Below are 21,741 nucleotides of genomic sequence, written 5' to 3' on the forward strand. Positions count from 1 at the left end.
GGGGACATAAGGAACCACATACTTTTGTTTGTGAAGGTATTTCCTCAGGCTTATAAGAAAGCAGGCAGAGCATGTTTCAAATAGAATTCTGGTTATCCTTTAACAGCTTTTACTTCCTATAAGCTTTTCCCCTTTTGTGCCAAGGGTCCTGGCCATATGCAGGGCTAAGGGTTATTGGTGTTTTCATGAAGGCACTTTCAGACACTCAACTGGGAAAGCCTTGCCATGCATGTAGGGTGATTGACTGATGAATGTCACCAGCTCTGTAGCTTTAAGCATGAGAAATGAAGCCTTCATAGTAATTTGTAAAAGAAAAGTTCAAATATTGGGAGCAAATAAAATTCTTATGATTTGCCACAAAAGGTGTCTATACCAAGCAGATGTATTTCTGTGTCAAACAATGCACGGTAAATTCTGCTGCACTACTTCAAGTACATTAATCAAAAGAGTCACTTACCTTGGTAAAATGAGGCTGGTAGTGGTCTAAGAACCCAGTAACAATCATTAGTGAAGGAGAGAAAGGTGGAGGGACAGCCAATGCACATTGCATGACTCAAGCTTTTATAAAAATTCAAAAGACACAGGAAATGCCCCAAAGCAGAACCTTTTTTATTTTTTGTCTGTCAGCAGAACACTTTCAATAGAAGTGTGTGGCAATTGGGATTTTACTTTCAGATGCGGTAATTGCCTGACCTAGATAGAGATTTCAAACCTAAGACAGATGGTACAGTAAGGCAAAGCTTTCATTTTGAAAATCAGCTCACAAGAACCTGGGCCAAGACTTTCACTACTTTGAGTAACTTCCAGAAGACATCTTGCTCCAAACTTAACAAGAACCAAAGCCAGCATGAAAGATAACAGATCTCTATAAACAAGAGCAATTCTTTAGCAGGAAACTTAAAAATGAAGAGGAAACCAAGAGAGCAAGAGGGATTTTTCCACCATGTGCATCTGTAGAACCAAAGAAGTAACAAAGAAAAAGCAGGTGAGAGTCAGAATAGCTTGGGCTGGAAGGGACCCCCAAAGGTCATCTAGCCCAACCCCCTGCAGTCAGCAGGGACATCCTCCACTAGATCAGGCTGCTCAGAGCCTTGCCAAGCCTGACCATGAATATCTCCAGGGACAGGGTCTCAACTACCTCCTTGGGCAACCTGTTCCAGTGTTCCAACGGTATCATGGTAAAGAACTTGTTCCTAACATCCAATCTAAATCTCCTCTTCAATTTCAAACCATTGCTGCTTATTCTATCACTGGAGGTCTTTGGAAACAGTTCCTCTGCAGTCTTCTTGGAGGCTCCCTTCAGGTAACTGGAAGGCCACTCCTAGGTCTCCCTGAAGCCTTCTCTTCTCCAGGCTGAACAATATCATAGCATCTAAGGATCCACTCCAAAAAAACCAAAAAAGGATGGTTGCAAATTTGCTTAGCTTCAATCAATACACTAACTAAAAGCTGTTTAAACTTCCAGCTGCTTTCATTGGACCAACCTGGTTAGCAACACAGGTATTCTGTTAAAGCACTACATGCTGATGCAGCATTTCTATTAATCATTTATTCACTCACTTCTTTCTAATTAAATGATGTACCTCTTTCCTTTTCTTAAGCATAAAGTCACTTCTGCAAAACAGCAAGCTTAAACCCCATTGACTTTCAAATGCATCTTACCTGAAAGATGGCATGGGACCGGGAAGAGGAAGCATTTACATCTGTGGGATGCTGGGTTCTATTTTTATTCCCATAATCCAACATTTGAAGGATTTCCTCTGCTGATTTAGGCTTTAAGAGTAGAGCACAGGATAAATGAATGTTTCATTGGGGTTTTTAAATTTTTCAGTTATAGGAGATTCTACAATGACTCTAAAATACATTAACATTCATCCTTATTGAAAAAAGCAACCAAAAAAACCAAACCAACAACAAGGAATGTAACATTTCAGTTCCCTAGAAATAAGAGAATTTCCTGGTTTGGAATTGAGGCACTTGAAACAAACCTTCTCAGTTAAAGCACTATGATACAAAATGCAAGCCCTTAAGAACTGCAGGAGTTTAAAATCAGAATTGTTCTTTTTAGTAAAGAATTTTAGCTAGTCTGCAAAGGCTCTCCATAGCTAGAAGCCACTTAAAATTGACTGACTGTTTCTTGCACTAATGCATGAAACAGCAATATACTTTCTTTTTACCCACAAGACCCAAGCGTTGGGAAGGGTGGTATTCCAAGAGGGAGCCAAACTAGTAACAGTATTTCCTAATGAATCATTACTCCCTGTACCTGAAAGCTGGAAACTACACAGAATGAAAGGTATAGTAAAAAGCTGCAAGAAAATAGATCCACAGGAGCTGATTTTCAGATTGGAAGACTAAGTTCTGTCATGGAGTCTGCCAAATACTTGCTATACTGTTGTGGAAAAGTAATTTAGCATCAACCTTTTCAAACATAGTTATTTAAAACCAACCCTGAGACACTGAAGTCTCCACAACAGTACTGAAAGAAGTCAGATGCTTTAATAAATGCTGAAATGTCTTAGGCAAAACCCCAGACCTTCCAAAACCTGAAGGTGAGCATCAAACCAATGGTGCCCTTTACAACAGTAAGAAATCAATGCTTTTATCCATTTGTATTCAAGAACATCAGCATCCTTTTCCACAACATGCTTCTGAATAAATTATTAGGTTTGCAAGTTCAAGTGCTTGTGACTGTGGTCAGGAAAAAAAAGCCTACTAGAAAGTTAAGTCACATACAACTTCCTACAGTTGAATGGGAACTTCACTACTTTCCTGAACATTAGGATACTTCCTGAATTCCAGTATTTCTTTACATACCTGATGTAATGTTAGCCCCTGAACTACCACCCCTTTTTGGTCATCTTCACGAACAGCCAGAGGTCCTGAGTTTACCAACAGATCACGGATCAGTTCATTGTAGACCTTTAAAAAGCAACTTAAAATCATGTAATAAAACTATCCTACCATACCTGACAAGATTAAACTTAACTAGACAGAAATCAGTATTTTCTAATATTTCTTTAAGACAAAGTAACAACTTCATTCTGTGGAATTTTTGACACCTGTCCTATACTGAGCTTGAAACATTCGGTTAATACAATTTGAGTTATGAGCCACTGAAGTGGGAGTTACTCCTTCCTAGAAGATAACCTTTATTAAAACACAACATTTGTTTTACCACAATACTTCTGCAGCAGCCACAGATTTGTTTACTGTTTATTGCACTTCATAAACAAGTGAGAATTCCTAATCCTGATCTTAAATCTCTTACTTGTCTATGAATGCACTTGATGTGACACATGGTAAAGCCAACTTTTGCTTCTTTCCTTCCTTCCTCCCTCCCCTCCCTCAAAGGCCAACTTCTCTTCCATTAAGACTTCAAGGGAGCTAGAAGTAAGAATTTTACCACTACTGCCAAAAGAGCTACTTATAAAACCAGAACTGCAATGCAAGAAAGTTGAAGCAGGGAGAGAAAAGGGAGAAAACCCAACAGAAATACTTGTAAAGAGCTAACCAATGGCATAGTGATTCTAATTCAAGTAGCCATACCGTAGCTCAGATATGCAAAATAACCTGAATATTAAAACAACATCATTGAAAAGGGATTAGATATCATTTTGCTGTGCAGTTTCACAGTGCTTGTAGGATTTTATTGCAAGGTCCTTTAAATATAGCTCTTAAAAGATATTTTGTGGTGCACATCTACACACGTTCAGTGGGATGTAACTGATCAGCAAGACAGAAATCATTAGGATTCCTTACGAATATACTAGAAGAAATTGTCCTTTTGGGGCAGCTTTCTGTAAAACTGCAGCAGGTGCCTTTAAGTAACACCCAATGGGTTGAGTACAGTTCAGTTCCATTTCTATTAGGGACACAGTTTGTGAAGTCCCAGGAGAAGACAAAGTCAGCTTGTCTTTATTAAAAGCCACATAGCAGCTGCAGAAACTCACCTCTAAATAAGAGACGGCAATATTGCATATTTTATCTTCTTTTATCTGCTCTATGCAATTATAAAGTGCCATCATGGTTAAATACATCACTCCAGGATCTTCAGGAGAACCTAACATTGTATGAGTCTTTCCAGCTCCCGTTGCACCATAAGCAAGCACTGAGTTTTCAGGAAAAACAAACAAAACAACAACAAGGCGTACCTCATATCAGTAAGTTAATCAGAAACACAAAAGTCAAATGCTCATTCACACATTCCTGTCATTCTGCACAGTTGTTTTCATAAACAGATCAAGTTTCTTTCTTAGGCTTTACTTACAGTTATAATCAAATGCTAGTTAAAGGGGGAAAAAAAAAAAGTTACATTTATTTTCAAGTTTCCAGTTCAAGATTCATTCACTAGCAATTTACATGAAAGTATTGTCTGTTTACTCTCATAATTCTCAGCTATCAGCTTATTGCAGGTAGGTATTTAATTTCCTCACTGCATTCCATCTGCCAGTTAAAAAGCCAAGCTGTCTTTAAGAGAGTTCACAAGGCAGGTGTGTCACAACACAGCTGGTTCAGTAACTCTTCCCACAGGACTCCCCCCATAAACGTGTACATTCCAGATAAAACTCTGAAGTCTGCTATAGCCCTAAAGTGAACTCATTTGCAAGACAGGGTAGAGCTAACTTCCATGCACTAAGGCATCAACCTTAGTAGTTATAAAATGAAAGTGCTTCACTTACACCTCAGCCTTCAAGACCTTTGCAGCAACCAGATAGACTACAGTGGTAGAAATTTTGAGGAATTTAGTAGTTTTCTAATTGAAGAGAATAAAAAGCAAAGTTACCTGTGCAGTTATATCCATTTAAGAAGCCATCAATGACACTTTTTGTAGTATTCTCAAAAACTTCCATCTGAGATGAACTTTCATCAAAAACAGCATCAAACATAAATTTAAGATCTTTTTGTTTTCTTTTATTAATATCCCTATGAACTGATTTCTTCCTATGAAAAAAGCTAACTTCTTCCTCTTTTGGATCAAAAACCAATATATGCTGATCAACAACACGAACGACCTTGCTGAAGTTGCCATTTTTCTCCTTTTGAGACTCTGGACGAACACGGACCACCACTTTGACATGATTACATCCATCATCTTCCTTTGCAGCAGACATAACAATGTCCCTTTTGTCTCCCTTCTTCACTTCCGGAGCTCTTTCAAAGGCAGCAGATTAATCTTTTCTGCAATTGGCAAAAAGAGTCCACAGCCTTATGTTTGAAACATAACCTTTCAAATAATTCACATCTTTAAATTGGCACTAACATCTTGCACGTGCTGTGGATCTATCTATCCTTTGTCTGTTAGCCCTCTAGACTGTTAGAACAAGAGCATACCTTTAGACAGTACTATAACTGGCCTGAAAAGGCTATCTTACCCAGCACAACTTTCGGAAAATTAAATAGCATTTCGTTAGGAAAGCTTTAAGCTTATAACAAAGATTTAAGCTTCTAATTCATCAACCACTTCTTATTTCCTCCAGTAACAAACAGACTTTTTTTTTCCTTTCTCCTTTCAGTGCAAGCTGGCAGGTTTCTGCAGACCGACCAAAGTGAGTTGTTTTTCTTGTCTTCCAGTTAAAGGCAGAGTTACTGTCTATCTGCTTTCAGCTACTCGTTTAACCACGATGCCTTCTAGTTTGCAAGGCAAAGGGGGTTTGCCTCAGCATAATTTACACGAATAACAAGCACCCCTCCCACCCCCCAGAGAGGAAAACACGATTTCCTTCTAACTGGCCATCTTTAGTGATAACTGGGAGCCCCTCGATCTTAACAGCAGACAGTAACCTTCAGAGTAAACGCTCTTAGCGACACTCCTTCAGCCTCGGGGCGCGTTTATTCTCTCAGTCCTATCCCACCTCTCCAGCCGCTAGCATAACGAACGCAAGGCCGCAGCTAGGCCGTAAAACGGAAGACACACAGAGAGACATGAGCGGGAGACGAGACGGGTGTCAAGACCTACCTCAAGCTCGCCTTCACGACTCATTCCTCACTCTCACCCCACCACAGAGAATTCGTTCCTCTGTGGACCACCACCAAAGCCAAACCACAGTGAAAATCCAGCCTGGGTCACCGCTCATCCACCCGCTGCGCCGGCACAAACTGCTCCCCGCGGCCGCCGAATTCAAATACGAGCATTCCGCCCCCCGCGCTTCACCATTGGCTGTTGTCTCCTTTCGTCATCAGCGCGACGGCACCGACGGTAAGCGCGTGGGATGTAACGGTCGCGCGGGGCTTAACTGTTGCTGGGGCCTGGTGGCTTCAGCTGAGTCCTAACGCTCGGCAAGCTGCGCTCACCCCCGGGGTTCATTCCCACTTACATCCCATGGAGACTGTAGGCAGCTGGGGCTGGGGGGTGGGGGTATCTTCGGACTGGCGGCCCCGCCAGGGTGAAGCGGAAGTGGAAGGTTCCCCATAGCTGGGCGGTGCTTTCCACTTTTCTGAGCCTGTTGCGCGGGGACTGGGGGGGCCTGTGTGGAGGGCAGGTGCGGTAAGGTGCGTGTGGGGAGGACCGTGTCGAGAGTAGGAGTTGGGAGCTAGCGTCTGAGCTTGCGGTAAAGGTGCTTTTCGCCTGGGCCTGGCGGATGGCTTCAACCCCAGCAGTAACCTGTATTCTGTCGGCCTGGCCTCGGTGGGGTGCGGGGCCTTAAGCCTTTTACTCCCGCCGCACCACCTTGGGCCTGGGGGAGGGCTGCTTGCCGCTTCGTGGTTCGCTTCCGCGGAGGCGCGTTATGGAGTCGCGGTTTTGGTCTCTGCCTGTCTTTACTGCCCGCTGCAGTGCAAGTCCTCTTCTGGAGGCGGCTGCCTCTAACCGTGTCTGAATGCTACTTAAGATGTGTGCTGTAAGAAAGTACGCTCTACTAAGGAGAAAGAAAAAAAATCTCAGTGGTGTATGATGAGATTGGTTGTAAAGAAAGTGTGTTCCTGGTGTTAACGCCTCCTGGGCTCATACCAGCGCAGAGCAGTGTGAGCAGGATGGTGATGGTTGGTCTTCATCCTGTTCATGCAATATTTTCTGTGGAATTACTGTGGTTCCTTGCAAAACCTCAGGGCTTTAGTGTGTCTGTGTAAGGTTAGAGGGAAATGTACTTCTAAATTTAAGGTAAGGGGGAATACTGGCAAGCCGAAGCTTAAATTACCAGGAGAAAAACTTCCCAGAGGCGAGGAGTTCACCTGTCTTACCCATGCAGACAAAATATACGTAGCTTTTGGTTGTGTAAATCCAAGCAAAGCAGTAATAAACATCTGATGGTTAAAATAAAGTTTCCCTTCTGTAAATGACATAAATGCACAATGGAATTTTTTCGAATTATGCAACTTGCCTGCATGGAGGGAATGAGTGCAGTGCAGTATTAAACAGGGTCTTGACTCTATAAGCACAGATGTAAACCCTTATCACTTTTCCTACACTTTCATTTTGTTTTCTTTATGGAAGGCAAACGTTTGCTGAAGTCATGCAGCCTTGTACTACGAGGTTACTAACTTGTTCTTGGAGTCTTTTGGACAGAGGGAAAAAACAGTTCTCTGTGTAGAGCACTGCTGTTGAGAGCAGTTGTTTCATTATGTTTGGCAAAACAGAGGGAAGCAATTTGATAGTAAAGTTACCTTTGTGGTGGTGTTCGCATTTGGTTAATCATTTAACGTTAGCACCTCTGAGACACTAATGCTATCAGAGTTCTGGCAGTGAAAAGAAAGCATTCATTATGAGAAGGAAACTTGTTGCTTGAATATGATTGATTGTTAGATAACATTTAAATTCTGAAAGCAAAGTAAGAGATTCTCACTTTTTCCTGGTGTATCTATGAAACCCATCTTGCACTCATGCAATGCTTATGTTGTTTCTGGATTGTTTTTCTAAACAAGCCTATTGTTATAAATATTTATTTTGAAGTAATTGCCAACATCTGTTTTTATAGGTTGATCAACTCCAAAATGTTATCTCGGTGTCTGTGCCAAGTTTACAAATGTTTGTTTCTGCACAACTTAAAAGTGAAATCAGTAAACATGACTACTTTGCCCAGAAGGATCCATTCTTCAGCAGAAAAGCTTTCTGACTGTGAGGTAAAGGAACAAACTCTCCACAAATGTGAAACTGAAGATTTGCCTCAAAGGACAGAAAACAGTAATGTTGGAAGATTGCACATACCAGTGATGCTGGAGGAGGTGGTTAATTTTTTATCCCCCCAGCCAGGCCAGGTGAGTTAAATGATAGACACTTGTGATTCAGTAGCAGAAAAAAAATTGTGCAATGTAAGAATAACTTTTTTTTTTTTTTTAGAGGAATAAAGGGATGCTGTTTAAGAATCAGTTGTGCATTTTAAAGGCTCTGAATTGTTTTGCAGTTAAGGCTTTGTATTCAACATAGTAACAATCTGACAACTGTATGCCTGAATCTTTGAGCAAGGAATATTTGCTACAACTGTAGTAAGAATCTGAATAATCTTTTGCTGTTGTGCTTGTCTCTGGATTGCCTTTGTGTATTTCTAGGGTTGTGTTAAGTACTAATATTAGCAGGCAATTCTCATGTGAAATTACATCCTTAATTTGTGAAGACCTCTTCCTTTTGGAGAGGTCTTGAAGAGGTAGTAAGTATGTAGGCTTTAAATACCATCATTGTTGTGCCTTCTTCTGAGGTAGTTATTTCCATGATTTCAATTTGAGGCATTGTCTTTCCTTGGGATATGCTTATACTGTAGCTACATATATATAATGTAATACTAGAAACAGCTTAGCATCAATAATGTGGAAGTATTATAAGTGGTTTCATTTGTACGCAATACTGTGAGTAGATTTCTCTTGGTATCTGGCTTAGCCTAGATTTCTCTACACTGCAGTACTGATGTGTCTTACACTGTACTTGTATACACCATCTAAGTCTACTTTTGCACACTCCTTTAACAAAACTGATACACAGTGAAATAGTTTTCATCTGAAGGATCTTACATATGATTGTGAATCAAATGGATTTGTTACACAACTGAAGTACTTCAATGATTTTCACATTTGCGCTGCTTTCATCTGCAATTTTAGTGCTTTTGTATATTAGCTTCATAGCATCTTACTGATTTAGACTTACGAATGTGTATTTTTATTACAAAGACTGAAATGATGTGTAAAGAGGTAGAAAGTTCTAAGTGTGTGTATGTTTGTTTATTTTCACTCAAAGAGCATCCTTCAGCAGGGGCGAAGGGATATAGTGAGCTTGAGGTGGATTCAGGGCACAAAAAATTGCAGTCAAACCTTGTTTCATTGCCTTGTGACAGCTTGTATAGTTGGGAAGATAATGTATCATTTGAAGTGTTTTGAAATCCAGAGAGTCCAAATAGTGTAATTACTGTAATATACACATCACTCTTACATGTTTCCTGTTGTTGAAGATACCTGGGCCCCTCAGTTTAAGAAGGACATCGAAACACTTGAACATGTCCAGAGAAGGGCTACAAGGCTGGTGAGAGGCCTTGAACACAAGCCCTATGAGGAGAGGCTGAGGGAGCTGGGATTGTTTAGCCTGGAGAAGAGGCTCAGGGGTGACCTCATTGCCCTCTACAACTACCAGAAAGGTGGTTGTAGCCGGGAGGGGGTTGGTCTCTTCTCCCAGGCAACCAGCACCAGAACAAGAGGACACAGTCTCAAGCTGCGCCAGGGGAGGTTTAGACTTGAGGTGAGGAGAAAGTTCTTCACCGAGCGAGTCATTCGTCATTGGAATGTGCTGCCCAGGGAGGTGGTGGAGTCACCGTCCCTGGAGGGGTTCAAGAGGTGTGGCCGGTTGACGTTGCCCCCTTAAGAAAGGGAACATGGTGGACGGAAGTTGGTAAACGGAAGGAATAGTCTAAACTAATTTCATTGGACGAGTGGGAGGAAGCACCTTCTGAAGTGGGAGTGAAGTGGACATTTCCAGCACTTCTCAGTCAGTCTTGCTTCCGCCTTTCTACGGTGCGGCTGCTCTCTGTCCCTGTGCTGGGCTTTCTGCCAAGGCTCCGGCCTTGAGAAAAAAAACTGATAAGGCCTGTATTAACTCCTTTCCAATTAACATAAAACTGCTTTTAACTTCTTTCTTTCGCTCTCTCTCTCTCCTAACCTAATCTGGGGAAAGGGGGGAAAGAGGGGAAAGAGGAGGTGGGGAACCCCCCTCTCTGCCGAGAGGGGTTCACTCTCATTTCTGTGTTACTCTGTTGTATATCTTTGTATATATTGTAGATATTGTAAATTTGTAAATATCTCCCTGCAAACCCTACATCGCTTTGTAAATATAGCTCCACTGCTTTGCTAATTCAGCTTGCGAGTTTTTTTTCTTTCCCTTCAATTTTTTTTTCCCTTTTACTTTACAAGGGGGAAGGGAGGAGGCTTCTCGGCCTTACCTTCCATCCCACCACAAGAGGGAATTGAACATGGCACTTGGTGCCATGGTCTAGTCATGGGGTCTGTGTTGATAGGTTGGACTTGATGATCCTCAAGGTCCTTTCCAACCTTAGTTATACTGTGATACTGTGAAATACATAAGGAACTTCAAGGTCAGATTTCATTCAGATGTCAGAACGATGAAAGTTTCACACAGTAAGTAAACATAAATTATGATGCTGTATGCAAACTGCTTTTTCTAGTTGTGTTTCTACTGTGTTTCCTGGTGTAAAAGAATCCCCAAAGTTACTTGGCAGCAGAACCTGCAAAATAAACTCTATTTATGGTTATAAACTGTGGAGTGCAGCTATTGTTGTCCTTGAAGGCGTTTTGGTAATTTAAATATTTATGAATGTAAAATAGTTAATTATTGGGGTAGGATTTTTTTTCAGGTCTGCATATATATGGTTTTGCAGATTCCTGTGGTTGTGGTGAACCAGTAATGACAAATCTAAGCAGAGCTTGTGTTAGCCTGAACAGAAGCATTTATAATCTGGCTAACCTGTCAGGCATAACTGAAAATGAAAACAGCACTTCCTTTCTTTTTCTAAAGGCAGAGTAAATATATATTGGCAGCACTTGCTGAAGCCAAGTTTTGGAAATAAGTGGTGTGCAGAAGGCTGTAATGTGTTAAATGGGTCTTGCTAGAGTAAGTATCAGTCAAGTTTAGAATACAGATTCAGACTGTTTCTCAGTGATGTGAATGGTGGTACAGTTTGTTGACACAGATGGAGGACTGGCTCTGTCATATCAATTTATGCTTTTAAAGTTATGAGCACTTCCTTTGTGGGCAGGGAAAGCAATGTTCTGATGTGGGATTTTGTTTTTCTACTTTTTCTCCTATGGACATGATTTCCTTTAGTCAGCTGTAATGCAGTTATGGTCTTCGTTATAAAAAAGCTGATTTAGGCCTCTATTTTTTCATGTGTCCTAAGACAAGGAGTTGCTAATATAAAGAAAATCCAGTTAGAAAGACATGATTCTCCCTGTGGCTTTGGTCAGTCAGTGGGGTTTTAATTTTACTTATAGAGGTTCCTGAGAAAATAAATGTTACTTAAGAGTGAGTCACAGGCAGATAAAGATGTTAGTACCCTCCTACTGAATATTAGTCACTCCTCCTGGAGTGACTACATCACTGGACAAGGGAAAACCTATAGCTGTTATCTATCTGAAATTCTGTAAAGCCTTTTACACAGTCCCTCCCAACATCCTTCTCTCTGTAGGAGAGAGATGGATTTGATGAGTTGACTGTTCAGTGGATATAGAATTAGTTTACAGTGAGGGTGGTCAAACACTGACACAGGTTTTACCAAGAGGCGGTTGGTGCCCCGTTTGTGGAAACATTCCTGGTTAGGTTGGACCTGATCTAGTTGCAGACGTCCCAGCTCAGTGCAGGAAGTTGGACTGGATGATCTTTAAAGGTCTCTTCCCACCCAAACATTCTGTGATTGTAGTGCACTGTGTCCTTGGTGTAATTTGTTTGTCAGGGGTTTAAGCAATTAGTATTTCTACTTATCTTTGAGTCTTCTTTTTATTGCCTTAGACCTTGTTTCTGCAAAGTCCCTTTAGTAGTCTTGTCTTTGAAGCATGTTGTACAAATTAGTTTTTACTGATCTACCTCACTTCTCCTCAATGAAAAGTCTGTTGCAGTAAATCCACACACAAGTAATTTCCTCTTTAAGTTACTGTATTGACTAAACTATGTTTTAGCCTTCTGAGTCTGCTAATGTTCTTCACATATACTTTACCAAAGTTTCTGTGGTTGTCTGGGTAGCTTGAGTTTTCTGTGTTCTCATAAACTATAAAGGTAGCAAAGAACCAAGGGTATTTTCAGAATGAATAGCTTTGGACATCCAGAATACTTTTTTCCATGATTTGCCTTGACTTTTTCCTTTGCAACAGTCACTTGCCACTTAACTAGGGATGTGGATCTCTTCCACATCATATGGCTATAGAGATACGAAAAAGAACTTCATTACTGAGCTCTAGTATGAATGCCATGGGGTGAAACCTTGACATTGTAATTATTCTTACAGCTCTCTTAAAATAAAGGTTCTTACAGATTGCAGAGCTTTAGTAAACTATTTTGATAGTGCTGAGGTGCTAACAGCAGGCTTAGATAATGTTTAGACTCCACCTAGAACAAAAAGAACTGCACTCAGTTTTTATGGGGGAAGACTTTAAAGTGATGAGATCTACAGCTTTGTGTTAATTTCAGTCTGGAACAAACTAAAATGAAAATATGGTAAGCTCTAGGAATATTATTTGATTTATGATAGTTCTGGAAGTTTTTTAAAAATTAAATGCTAGATGGTCAAACTTGAGGAGGAATGAATGAGACCATTTCCTTTTCTCCAATGTTTAAATGATTCACCAGAAATGGAGTTAATATCCCATGATTTCATTAGATTAATTTGTGTCTAAAGAAAAATAAAGTGGTTAATTTTCTCCAGCCAGATTTTTTGAGTGAGCTGGCACTTCCTGCAGAGATACCCTCTGATTCTCCATAACATTATTCAGATTATTTTTGCTATCTTCATTGAAGGCAGTATCCTTTTTGTCTTAGAGATGTTGTGTGATAGCTGGCTTCTAGAATGAGACAGGTATTAAAAACGTTCCATTTTGCCACGAGCTTTTCTTTCATGTATAGAGTATATTGTTCTTGGGATAGCTACTATTTTCCTGCATCCAAGTGTTAAATGATTATTTTTCAGCTTAGAGAGAGTATGAGCCTGGCCTTCTGGAATAACAAGAGGAGGCATAAGATGTTGCTGACAGTCAAACACTGCTCTTTTGCTTGAGCTCTGCACATAGTGTGAAGACAGTAACCTTTCCCCTCCTGAAGTTCTGTTGCCACTGTTGGCTGCTGCTGATCTGGAGCATCCTTTTTTCCTTCTTTTTCTCAGAAGTAGTAGGTGAGTAATAGATGGCATTCAAAGGATGTTGAAGTAGACCACTGCTGTGCAAAAGCGGAGTCTTTTGTTCTGAAATTGTCTTAGTTTCTTTATGTCCTTGTCCATATGTCAATTCCTTTCTTTTCCTGCCTTATACTGAGTAAGCTCTTAAGGACAAAGTTAACCTTTCTCTGTACAGCCCCCTGTGGGGTGGACTTCTGTTTTGTGAGAAGGGTTTCCAAGTATCATAGTGTATAAATAGTAATGTGGCTATGCTGGTGGCCAATATATTTACTGTAGGACTTCCAAAGCCATCTATAAGTAATTTATAGCTGGAACAACACACTTACACTAAAGGCTCTCAAAGTCCAAATTTTCCTGCAGAGTGCCCAAGATAAACAGGGGTTGAAAAGGGACCTGAAAAAAATAATTGTGAGTTTCAGGTCATATGAAGTGTATTGTATACAAGATGCAACCAAAATACCAATCTTGGCACAGAATATTAATTACGTCATGAGGTAAATGCTGAAATAATTGTTTTGGGAAAAAAGCACAACACTCTATGGACATAGTAACTGTTTTTACCATTGTAACTTATTTTCTACTGGACTTGTAACATGGGAGTAGATGCCATAGAACCAGTGATTTATCTGGTGTTCTTTGTTGTAGAAACAGCTTTAGGTTTTTTCTGGTGGAAACAGGCTGAAAATTGCTTTCCATATGCAAAATGTGTGGTCAATTTTTCCATGGCAGCAGCCCAATGATTTATGTGGTGATTGATAATGACAAGGCCAGTTACAGTATCACAGTATCACTTAGGTTGGAAAGGACCTCGGGGGTCATCAAGTCCAACCTATCAACACAGACCCCATGACTAGACCATGGCACCAAGTGCCACATCCAATCTCCTCTTGAACGCCTCCAGGGTCGATGACTCCACCACCTCCCTGGGCAACCCGTTCCAATGACGAATGACTCGCTCGGTGAAGAACTTCCTCCTCACCTCGAGTCTAAACCTCCCCTAGTGCAGCTTGAGACTGTGTCCCCTTGTTCTGGTGCTGGTTGCCTGGGAGAAGAGGCCAACTCCCTCCTGGCTACAACCACCCTTCAGGTAGTTGTAGAGGGCAATGAGGTCACCCCTGAGCCTCCTCTTCTCCAGGCTAAACAATCCCAGCTCCCTCAGCCTCTCCTCACAGGGCTGTGTTCAAGGCCTCTCACCAGCCTTGTTGCCCTTCTCTGGACATGCCCAAGTGTTTTGATGTCCTTCTTAAACTGAGGGGCCCAGAACTGGACACAGTACTCAAGGTGCGGCCTAACCAAAGCAGAGTACAGGGGCACTATGATCTCCCTGCTCCTGCTGGCCACACTATTCCTAATGCAGGCCAGGATACTATTGGCCCTCCTGGCCACCTGGGCACACTGCTGGCTCATATTCAGGTGGCTGTCGATCAGCACACCCAGGTCCCTCTCTGTTTGGGAGCTCTCTTTGGGAGTTGTAAAGAAGGAAGACAGATACTGGAAGAGGCAATAAATGAACATAGAGAAATTCTGAAAATACTCTGAGAATTACACAATATGCTTTTCTGTGATGCTTCAGTATTGCTGGGGGCTATTGAGAGTTATTTCAGCATCCTTCATGGGGGAGGGAAGTTCTTCCTAATGTCTCAGTATTGGTGAGGCCACACCTTGAGTCCTGGGTTCAGTTTTGGGGCCCTCACTGCAACAAAGACATTCAGATGCTCTAGTGGGTGCAGAGGAGGGCAACAGATCCAGTGAAGGGTCTGAAGAACAGGCCTTGTGAGGAGTGCATGAGGGAACAAGGGTTGTTGACTCTGGAAAAAATGGAGGCATGCTAAGGAGAGACCACTTTCACTGAAAAGATTCTCTGAAATGGGTTTGTGGGAGGTGCACCTGTCCATGGAGGCATTGAAGGGACATGGTTGGGCACCAAGCTTGGGAGAGTTGGATGGTGGTTGGCCTCAATGATCTTTTCCAACTGAAACAATTCTCTGATTTTATGATCATGTGATTCCTGTGTACCCTTTCATTCTCCTTTGTCTTGCCTGGTTGTGTGTATTGTGAATTTATGGAAGAGACTAGCCAGGTTTCAGATCACAGCTGTGTAGGGAGATGTGTAGTAAAATGTGGGTAGAGTGCCTATGTGTGCCAAGTGTAGTCATTTTCTGCGGTGTGTAATAGGAAACTCGTTAGCTGGAATCTCCTCCGATAGAGAGCACTGTTTAACATACTTGGCTAAAATCGTACTTTAAAAGGGATTTTTAGGTGAAGTTAGTGTTTGAAGGTAGTACATGAAAATGGAAAACATTTTCTGTGTATTTAAAAAAAATATATATCTTTTTTTTAAGATATACACAAGATAGTCCCTCAAGTATCTGTTATTATTTAGACTAGTAACACTATCTCTTTTTCTGGTGCCAGTGTCTACATGGGGATTTGGAAAACCAGACCCCATTTGCTTAAGTTCCTTAATTTATCTGTGACATAAACAGCCTACATGAGAAGGTAACAATTTGGGAATGTTAGTTCATTGTGTGAGGCCAGCAAATGTCATACAAGTTGTACAGTATCTGTTTCTGGATGAGTTCGATCACAAGGTGAGAGAAGAAAGAAGGGGACAAGGAGGAAAACAAGACAGGAGATGGTGCTAATGACCAGTTTGTCAGTTAAGAGAAAGCCCAGTCATGCTCTGAAATATTTGAAGTTTCCTCCTTTGCTGTCTTCAGTGGGCCCCCCAAAAATACAGGGATCATACATGATGAGAGCTGATTTAAACCACATACGATTTATCTGAGAACACTGCATAACTGTTACCTGTTTTGAAGCTGGTATTGCTGTGTGGTACCAGGAAATGAAAATTGCTCAGGTATTGGATCTGAATGATGGCAAGATACAAATGAGACATGGGGAAGAAGTCCCTTCAGATTTTACTGTTTTATACTTCAAGGTTTTGCTTTTTAGAGAGAAAGTAACTAAAACACTTGGACCAGAGGGAAAGAATAAGTTCGTGGCTCTAGCTGCACAGGAAGGATATTTTGGTTGTGATTCTTGGACATCTGCCTGACCACCTCTTCTTCCACCTGCAGCATGGCTCTCAGGAGGCATGTCTAAATGTTACAATCAGCCACAGCAACAAGGCAGCTCTCACCAACTTCGTTCAGCGTCTTTCTCTATGGCAATAGAGGAGGGGGAAGCCTGCAGCTGCCATCCAAAGAAACCAACAAGGGAACTTGGTCTGCCTACTGAGAACAACTCGGCAGATGTGCCAGATTTCATTTTATTGTAATACTGGGTTAGCTCACTGGTATCACTCTATCGCATAACAAATGACAGTGCTTCAGGAGACTATTTAAGATGTTGTGTTATAATAAAGCAAGATTCAATGCTTTAGGGTGACTCAGCTTGTAATGACGCTGTATATGCTCTCCTTTTCTGTTGTGACAGCATTAGTCTTTGCACCTCTTGGGGAAAACTAATAAAATTCGCCAGAAAGTAATCTGAGCCCTTTAAATTTTAACTTGAGTGAGCCTGTGATCGCAGAAAGGGTGATAATTAATATATGTAGCTACTCATTTCCTCCCCATCTAGTACTGTGTGTCTTATTTAGTCAGCCTTTTGGCTAAGCTTTCTTATTAAATATTTGAATTTCAGTTTGCAAACAGGAATGCCGACTTTCTCTACCACACAAAATGTTACCAGGAAACTACAACTGAAATACGTTTTTTTTCTTACTTTCGTCTTGTTTCCCCTTCCCCCCCCCCCCCTTAATTTTTGTCTTTTGTTTGAGGTAGTCCTGTTGTGAGTAGCTTTGCACAGACTTGTTCAGCCTAGTGAGATAATTAAAAGGTTAAACTATCAGGTTTGATGTTTAAACTCAATGGGTAGTTGAAGTCTTTGAATTGTATGGTCTGATTTTTTTTTTTATTAATTCATTGCTTTAGAATATTTTTCCTTCTTCCTAGAGTTTATGAGCACATCATCTTGTATTCCACTGGTGTTTGCTAGTGCTCAGCAGCTTGGGAAGATACTTTTCTAACAGTTGTGTTTTCAACACTGAAATCAATTGATACTGTTTAAGGCTTCTTCTTTGTGAAAAGGTTTGTTGCCTGATGTCAGACTGAGATAGGCACTTGGCAGCCAAGACTTAGCAGAAACGTGTACATGGTGTTTTTGGGATGGTTAACCATAAATATTAAAGACTGGATTAGATTTTTTTTTTTCAGTTGAGACTTTGTAAAAATTTTATTACATTTTTAAATATCTCCTCACTTCTAATTGAGGAAAAGAGTTTCTTCTGCAGTAGCTGAGGAAATCGGCCCTGTCTTGCTAAGTCTAGTGATTAGCTGAAGTCATTCAGACATTGGAAGTTTAATTTCCTATGGAAATGTTAATACTGGTGTGCTTGAGTCATAATGTCATTAAATCTAATTCCAGACAACATTACTCTTAGGAGAATGAGTAAAGTAAATAATGCATACTGGAGCGAGGCCTGCTGGAGCTGTCTAAAAGCAGGTGACAGAGGCAGGTGGTGTTGGTTTTTGTTTGCTTCTCTTACCTCTGATCTGAGAGTGACGAGGGAAAAGGGCTCATCTTTGTTCTGTTGCATGGAAAAAATGTTCTCCCAGTAAGCTTTTTGGCTGTTTCAATCAGTTAGGTGATAGGCAGTGTTCGGCTGCCAGGGCTCACGCTATGCTAGAAGTGCTGCTTGGCATGGAGCAGAGGGTCTGGAACACAGCTTCCTTTGCTTCTGGAGTGGTCTACCAGTGACTGGGCTTTTGCCAGATTTCTGTGGAGGACCAACAATTGATGACTGAGAAAGCCTCCCTGTATTACAAGATAAATTGTGGATGTGGAATATTCCAGTATCTTCCATAGAATCAGGATCACAAGTTAAGGTGTGCAGTTGTGACTCTTTTGTCGCCTTTGCTGATTTTGTGCAAGAGGTAAAAACGCTCCTTAAACATTTTAATGCAAAAAATGCTCCTAAGTAAAGAAAGGAGTATCTTGCCTATAGAATTACTGCTTCATACTTAGCTGTAATTAGAAAATGGAACCCTTGTGAAGAAATTGTATTTGAAATTAATTTTGAGGCTATTGAGTGATTGATTGATGGATGCTTCAAAATATCATTCATAACAATCTTCTTTTTTTTCTTCCTCTGTGTGGAATGATGTAGAGATGGTTGATAGAGAAATGCTTGAATATGCAGACCTAGTCAGTGATCTTCCAGATATTGCAGCTGTATACTGGTTTAATTTAGTGGTATCCACTGTGGGTGTACTGATGAGGTGAATATGAAAAATGGGTAATAATGGTTGCATTATGGTTTAATTTTTGAATATACCACTGCTGGAAAATCATTTTATATTGCCCTTAATGCATTATGTGAGAAGGTTGTTTTCCTACAAAATGCCAACTATTTATTTGGGTTTCTTCTTGTAATGTAGATTGTTAGGCTTAGAGTGTAAACAACTTTTGTATAATATTATCTCAAAAGTGCTTTGGGTAATTGATGACAGTCCACCTATCAGACTGCAGCTTTTACATGTGATAACTCTTTACAGAGATGAAAAACATGGATAGAACTGACAGGACAGAATTGTTGCTTGCATTTGCTGTGTAATATATTTACTTCTTCCCTTTAGTAAAGAGCAGAAAGAATAGTTTGTATGGTGTAGTATGTTACCACTAGCAAAAACACAACTGTAAGATTATTTGTTTTCAGTTCTCTTTATTTTCTGGCAGGTGATGTTGTACAGCGTAAGACCTTCTATTCCCTTAATGTTTTAATCAACAAGTGGCACTCCTGTGTACTTGAACAAGGTTTGGATGGGAGTTGTGCCTCTCTAGATCTGTGGTTTAATCTATACAGCATAGCAGCTCATACAGTGTCACCTTTTGATAGTAGGTGCAAAGTTTTGGGAGCTTGTTTACCTTGCATATGTTTTCAACATCTGGAAGCTTACTGCAGGGAGCTTGGGATGATTGCTTTGCTCTACAGGGCAACCTCAACCACTTTTTGCCACAGATGTTTTTCTTTTCCAGAAGTTTGTATTTTTTTTTAAACTTATTTGTAATTGGTAACTAATTTTATATGATAATTCAGCAGTATTTTGTTACTGACTGAAACTGAGATGTGATTAGAACATAGTCATCTTTCATTTTTGGAGTTCCTTATGGAGTTAACAGCAAATACAGATGGCCATTTTTTTCAGAATGGGAGGTAGGAGCTGCAGAGTATCTAGATGTCTGTGTACAGTGTTTGGTTCTCTGGGTTTTTAATATTTTCCCTCCTGTAAGATAGTTTGTAAACAAAAAACAGGTGCTATCAAACCCAGATCTGTCTGATTTACCTTATGAAACTGAATGTCTGTGTAAATATTTTGAATGCTCATTAGAGGGAGGAAAGGTTATTGGTAAGCTAAAGTTCCATGTTTCTTACTAAATTACAATAGTGTGAAATTATCTTGATAAAAATGTGAAAATACTTTGGACTGTCTTCAGCCTCACATTTTCTTAGTCGTGGGATACATTGTCTCATTTGTGTGTGAATAGTAGCAAAGTGTAGGTTTTAATGTGTTTGAGGTTTGTTGTTTTCCCAGCTGTGACTCTGGGTGTACACAGTTCTTAAACTTATTTGGAGAAATATTAAAACCCTTCCAGCATTTATCTCAAAGTAGATTTCTTGACTAACAAATCTTTGTTGTGATCCCACGAGTAACCAAGTTTTATGGCGTGCCTCACCGTGCCAATGTTTTTAAACAATCCATTTTATTTAAAAGAATGTTAAAAGCCTTGCCTTTTGGCAGGCATATAAAACAAGTATGCCTTTTTAATTTGTATGTGTTTAACAGGAATCAAAGGCAAATTCTGAGGTAGTTGTGCAAATAGAAAGAGATGATAATTTCCCTGCGTGGTTGATCTCTGCATGCATTAGGTAGGATATAGTGATAGATGTGATAAACAGATTTGGGATAGATGGGGAGGATGCAGGAGCCTTACCCGTGGTAAGCTACATCTTGAGTCAACCAAACAAGCAGGCCTTAGGACTGAGAAATATAATAATTGATAGTTCTAGTTATATGCTATGGAATTATTCAGGGATAGGTAGTTAGACTTTGTGTCTCATTGTTAGGCTTGTACTCGGCACTGGTGAGGCCACAACTCTAGTATTACGTTCAGTTTGGGGCTCCTCGGTACAAGAGCGATGTGGAAGTGCTGGAGCCAGTGCAGAGGAGGCCAGTGAAGCTGGGGAAAGGCCTGGAGAATAAATCTTATGAAGAGCAGCTGAAGGATCTGGGATGGTTTAGTTTGAAAAAGGAGGCTGAGGGGAGACCTTGTCATTCTCTACAACTACCTGGAAGGATGTTGTAGAGAGGTTGGTGCTTGTCTCTTCTCACAGGTAATTAGTGATAGAACAAGATGCAATGGCCTCAAGCTGTAACAGGGTAGGTTTAGGCTGGACATTAGGAAAAAAAGAATTCAGAGAGAGTGGTCAGACCTTGGAATGTGCAGCCCAGGGAGGTGGTTGAGTCACCAACCCTGGATGTGTTCAAAGGTCATTTGGATGTGGTGCTTGGGGATATTTAGGGGTGAACTTTGTAGAGTAGGGTTATTGGCTGGATTTGATGATCCTGAGGGTCTTTTTCAGCCTGAACATTTCTGTGATTCTGTCAACTCCTTGTTAAATGGCTGTGAGAAGCTGTGCACCTTTTGGTGTATATGAGGAATATTCTTTCAGAAGATGTCACTTCTAGAAGAGCAGAAAGGAGAAAGTTTTGTGGGAACTTCTGTTTCCTCGGGGATAATTCTGTTATCTGCTAGTATTTTGGTGTCTGAATTTTTTCTGACAGGGAAAAGAAGACCTCAGATTGATAAGAGTTCTAATCCATATTTTGGCTCTAGTTAAAATAGTTGTAGATTTCTGATAGTTCTAGAAATATGATCTGATTAAACATTTTGTATGTTTGGACAGATGCCACTCTAAAACAAGCAATGCTGCTGTTGCAAAGTCTGAAGTAAGTGCACATTATATGTTTTGTTTGGGTACAAAGGGTTTATCTCTTCTTTTCACTGCAGACTTTTGTAGATGAGTATCTCTTCAGTCGGATAGAATCCAGACGTCTTTGCTGGCCTTGAATTTATAAGCAAACAATTATCCTGGGGGTCCTGGGGTGTGTTAGAAGGGGCATGGTTATTAGGTCGAGAGAGGTTCTCTTGCCCCTCTGCCCTGGTGAGGCCACGTCTGGAGTATTGGTCTCCCAGTTCTGGGCCCCTCAGTTCAAGAAGGACCTCAGGAAACTGCTTGTAAGAGTCCAGTGCAGAGCCACAAAGATCCTGAAGGGGGAGTGAAACATCTCTCTTGTGAGGAAAGGCTGAGGGAGCTGGGGCTCTGTAGCTTGGAGAAGGGGAGACTGAGGGGTGACCTCATTCA

General features: G+C 40.8%; 2 protein-coding genes across 3 annotated transcripts in view; one reads left to right on the plus strand and one right to left on the minus strand.

Moving 5' to 3' along the window:
* Positions 1 to 6,103, minus strand: part of KIF18A (kinesin family member 18A) — a 29,493-nt gene extending 23,390 nt beyond the window's left edge. The window contains exons 1-5 of one of the 2 annotated variants that reach the window (XM_068147836.1): positions 5,960 to 6,103; positions 4,787 to 5,181; positions 3,954 to 4,111; positions 2,818 to 2,922; positions 1,663 to 1,773 (exon numbers count right to left, since the gene is read on the minus strand). In XM_068147836.1, coding sequence (XP_068003937.1) covers positions 1,663 to 1,773; positions 2,818 to 2,922; positions 3,954 to 4,111; positions 4,787 to 5,114 — 702 coding nt within the window. In that variant the 5' untranslated portion in view covers positions 5,115 to 5,181; positions 5,960 to 6,103. The remainder of the gene's footprint in view (positions 1 to 1,662; positions 1,774 to 2,817; positions 2,923 to 3,953; positions 4,112 to 4,786; positions 5,182 to 5,959) is intronic. The other variant, XM_068147837.1, reaches the window with a different exon arrangement.
* Positions 5,926 to 21,741, plus strand: part of METTL15 (methyltransferase 15, mitochondrial 12S rRNA N4-cytidine) — a 78,823-nt gene continuing 63,007 nt past the window's right edge. The window contains exons 1-3 of the mRNA XM_068148546.1: positions 5,926 to 6,199; positions 6,602 to 6,839; positions 7,914 to 8,193. Of these exons, the coding sequence (XP_068004647.1) occupies positions 5,926 to 6,199; positions 6,602 to 6,839; positions 7,914 to 8,193 (792 nt within the window). The remainder of the gene's footprint in view (positions 6,200 to 6,601; positions 6,840 to 7,913; positions 8,194 to 21,741) is intronic.

Source organism: Melanerpes formicivorus, unplaced genomic scaffold (genome assembly GCF_026170545.1).
Source record: "Melanerpes formicivorus ecotype bairdi unplaced genomic scaffold, bMelFor1.0.p_v2 SCAF_16, whole genome shotgun sequence".
Classification (NCBI taxonomy): Eukaryota; Metazoa; Chordata; class Aves; order Piciformes; family Picidae; genus Melanerpes; species Melanerpes formicivorus.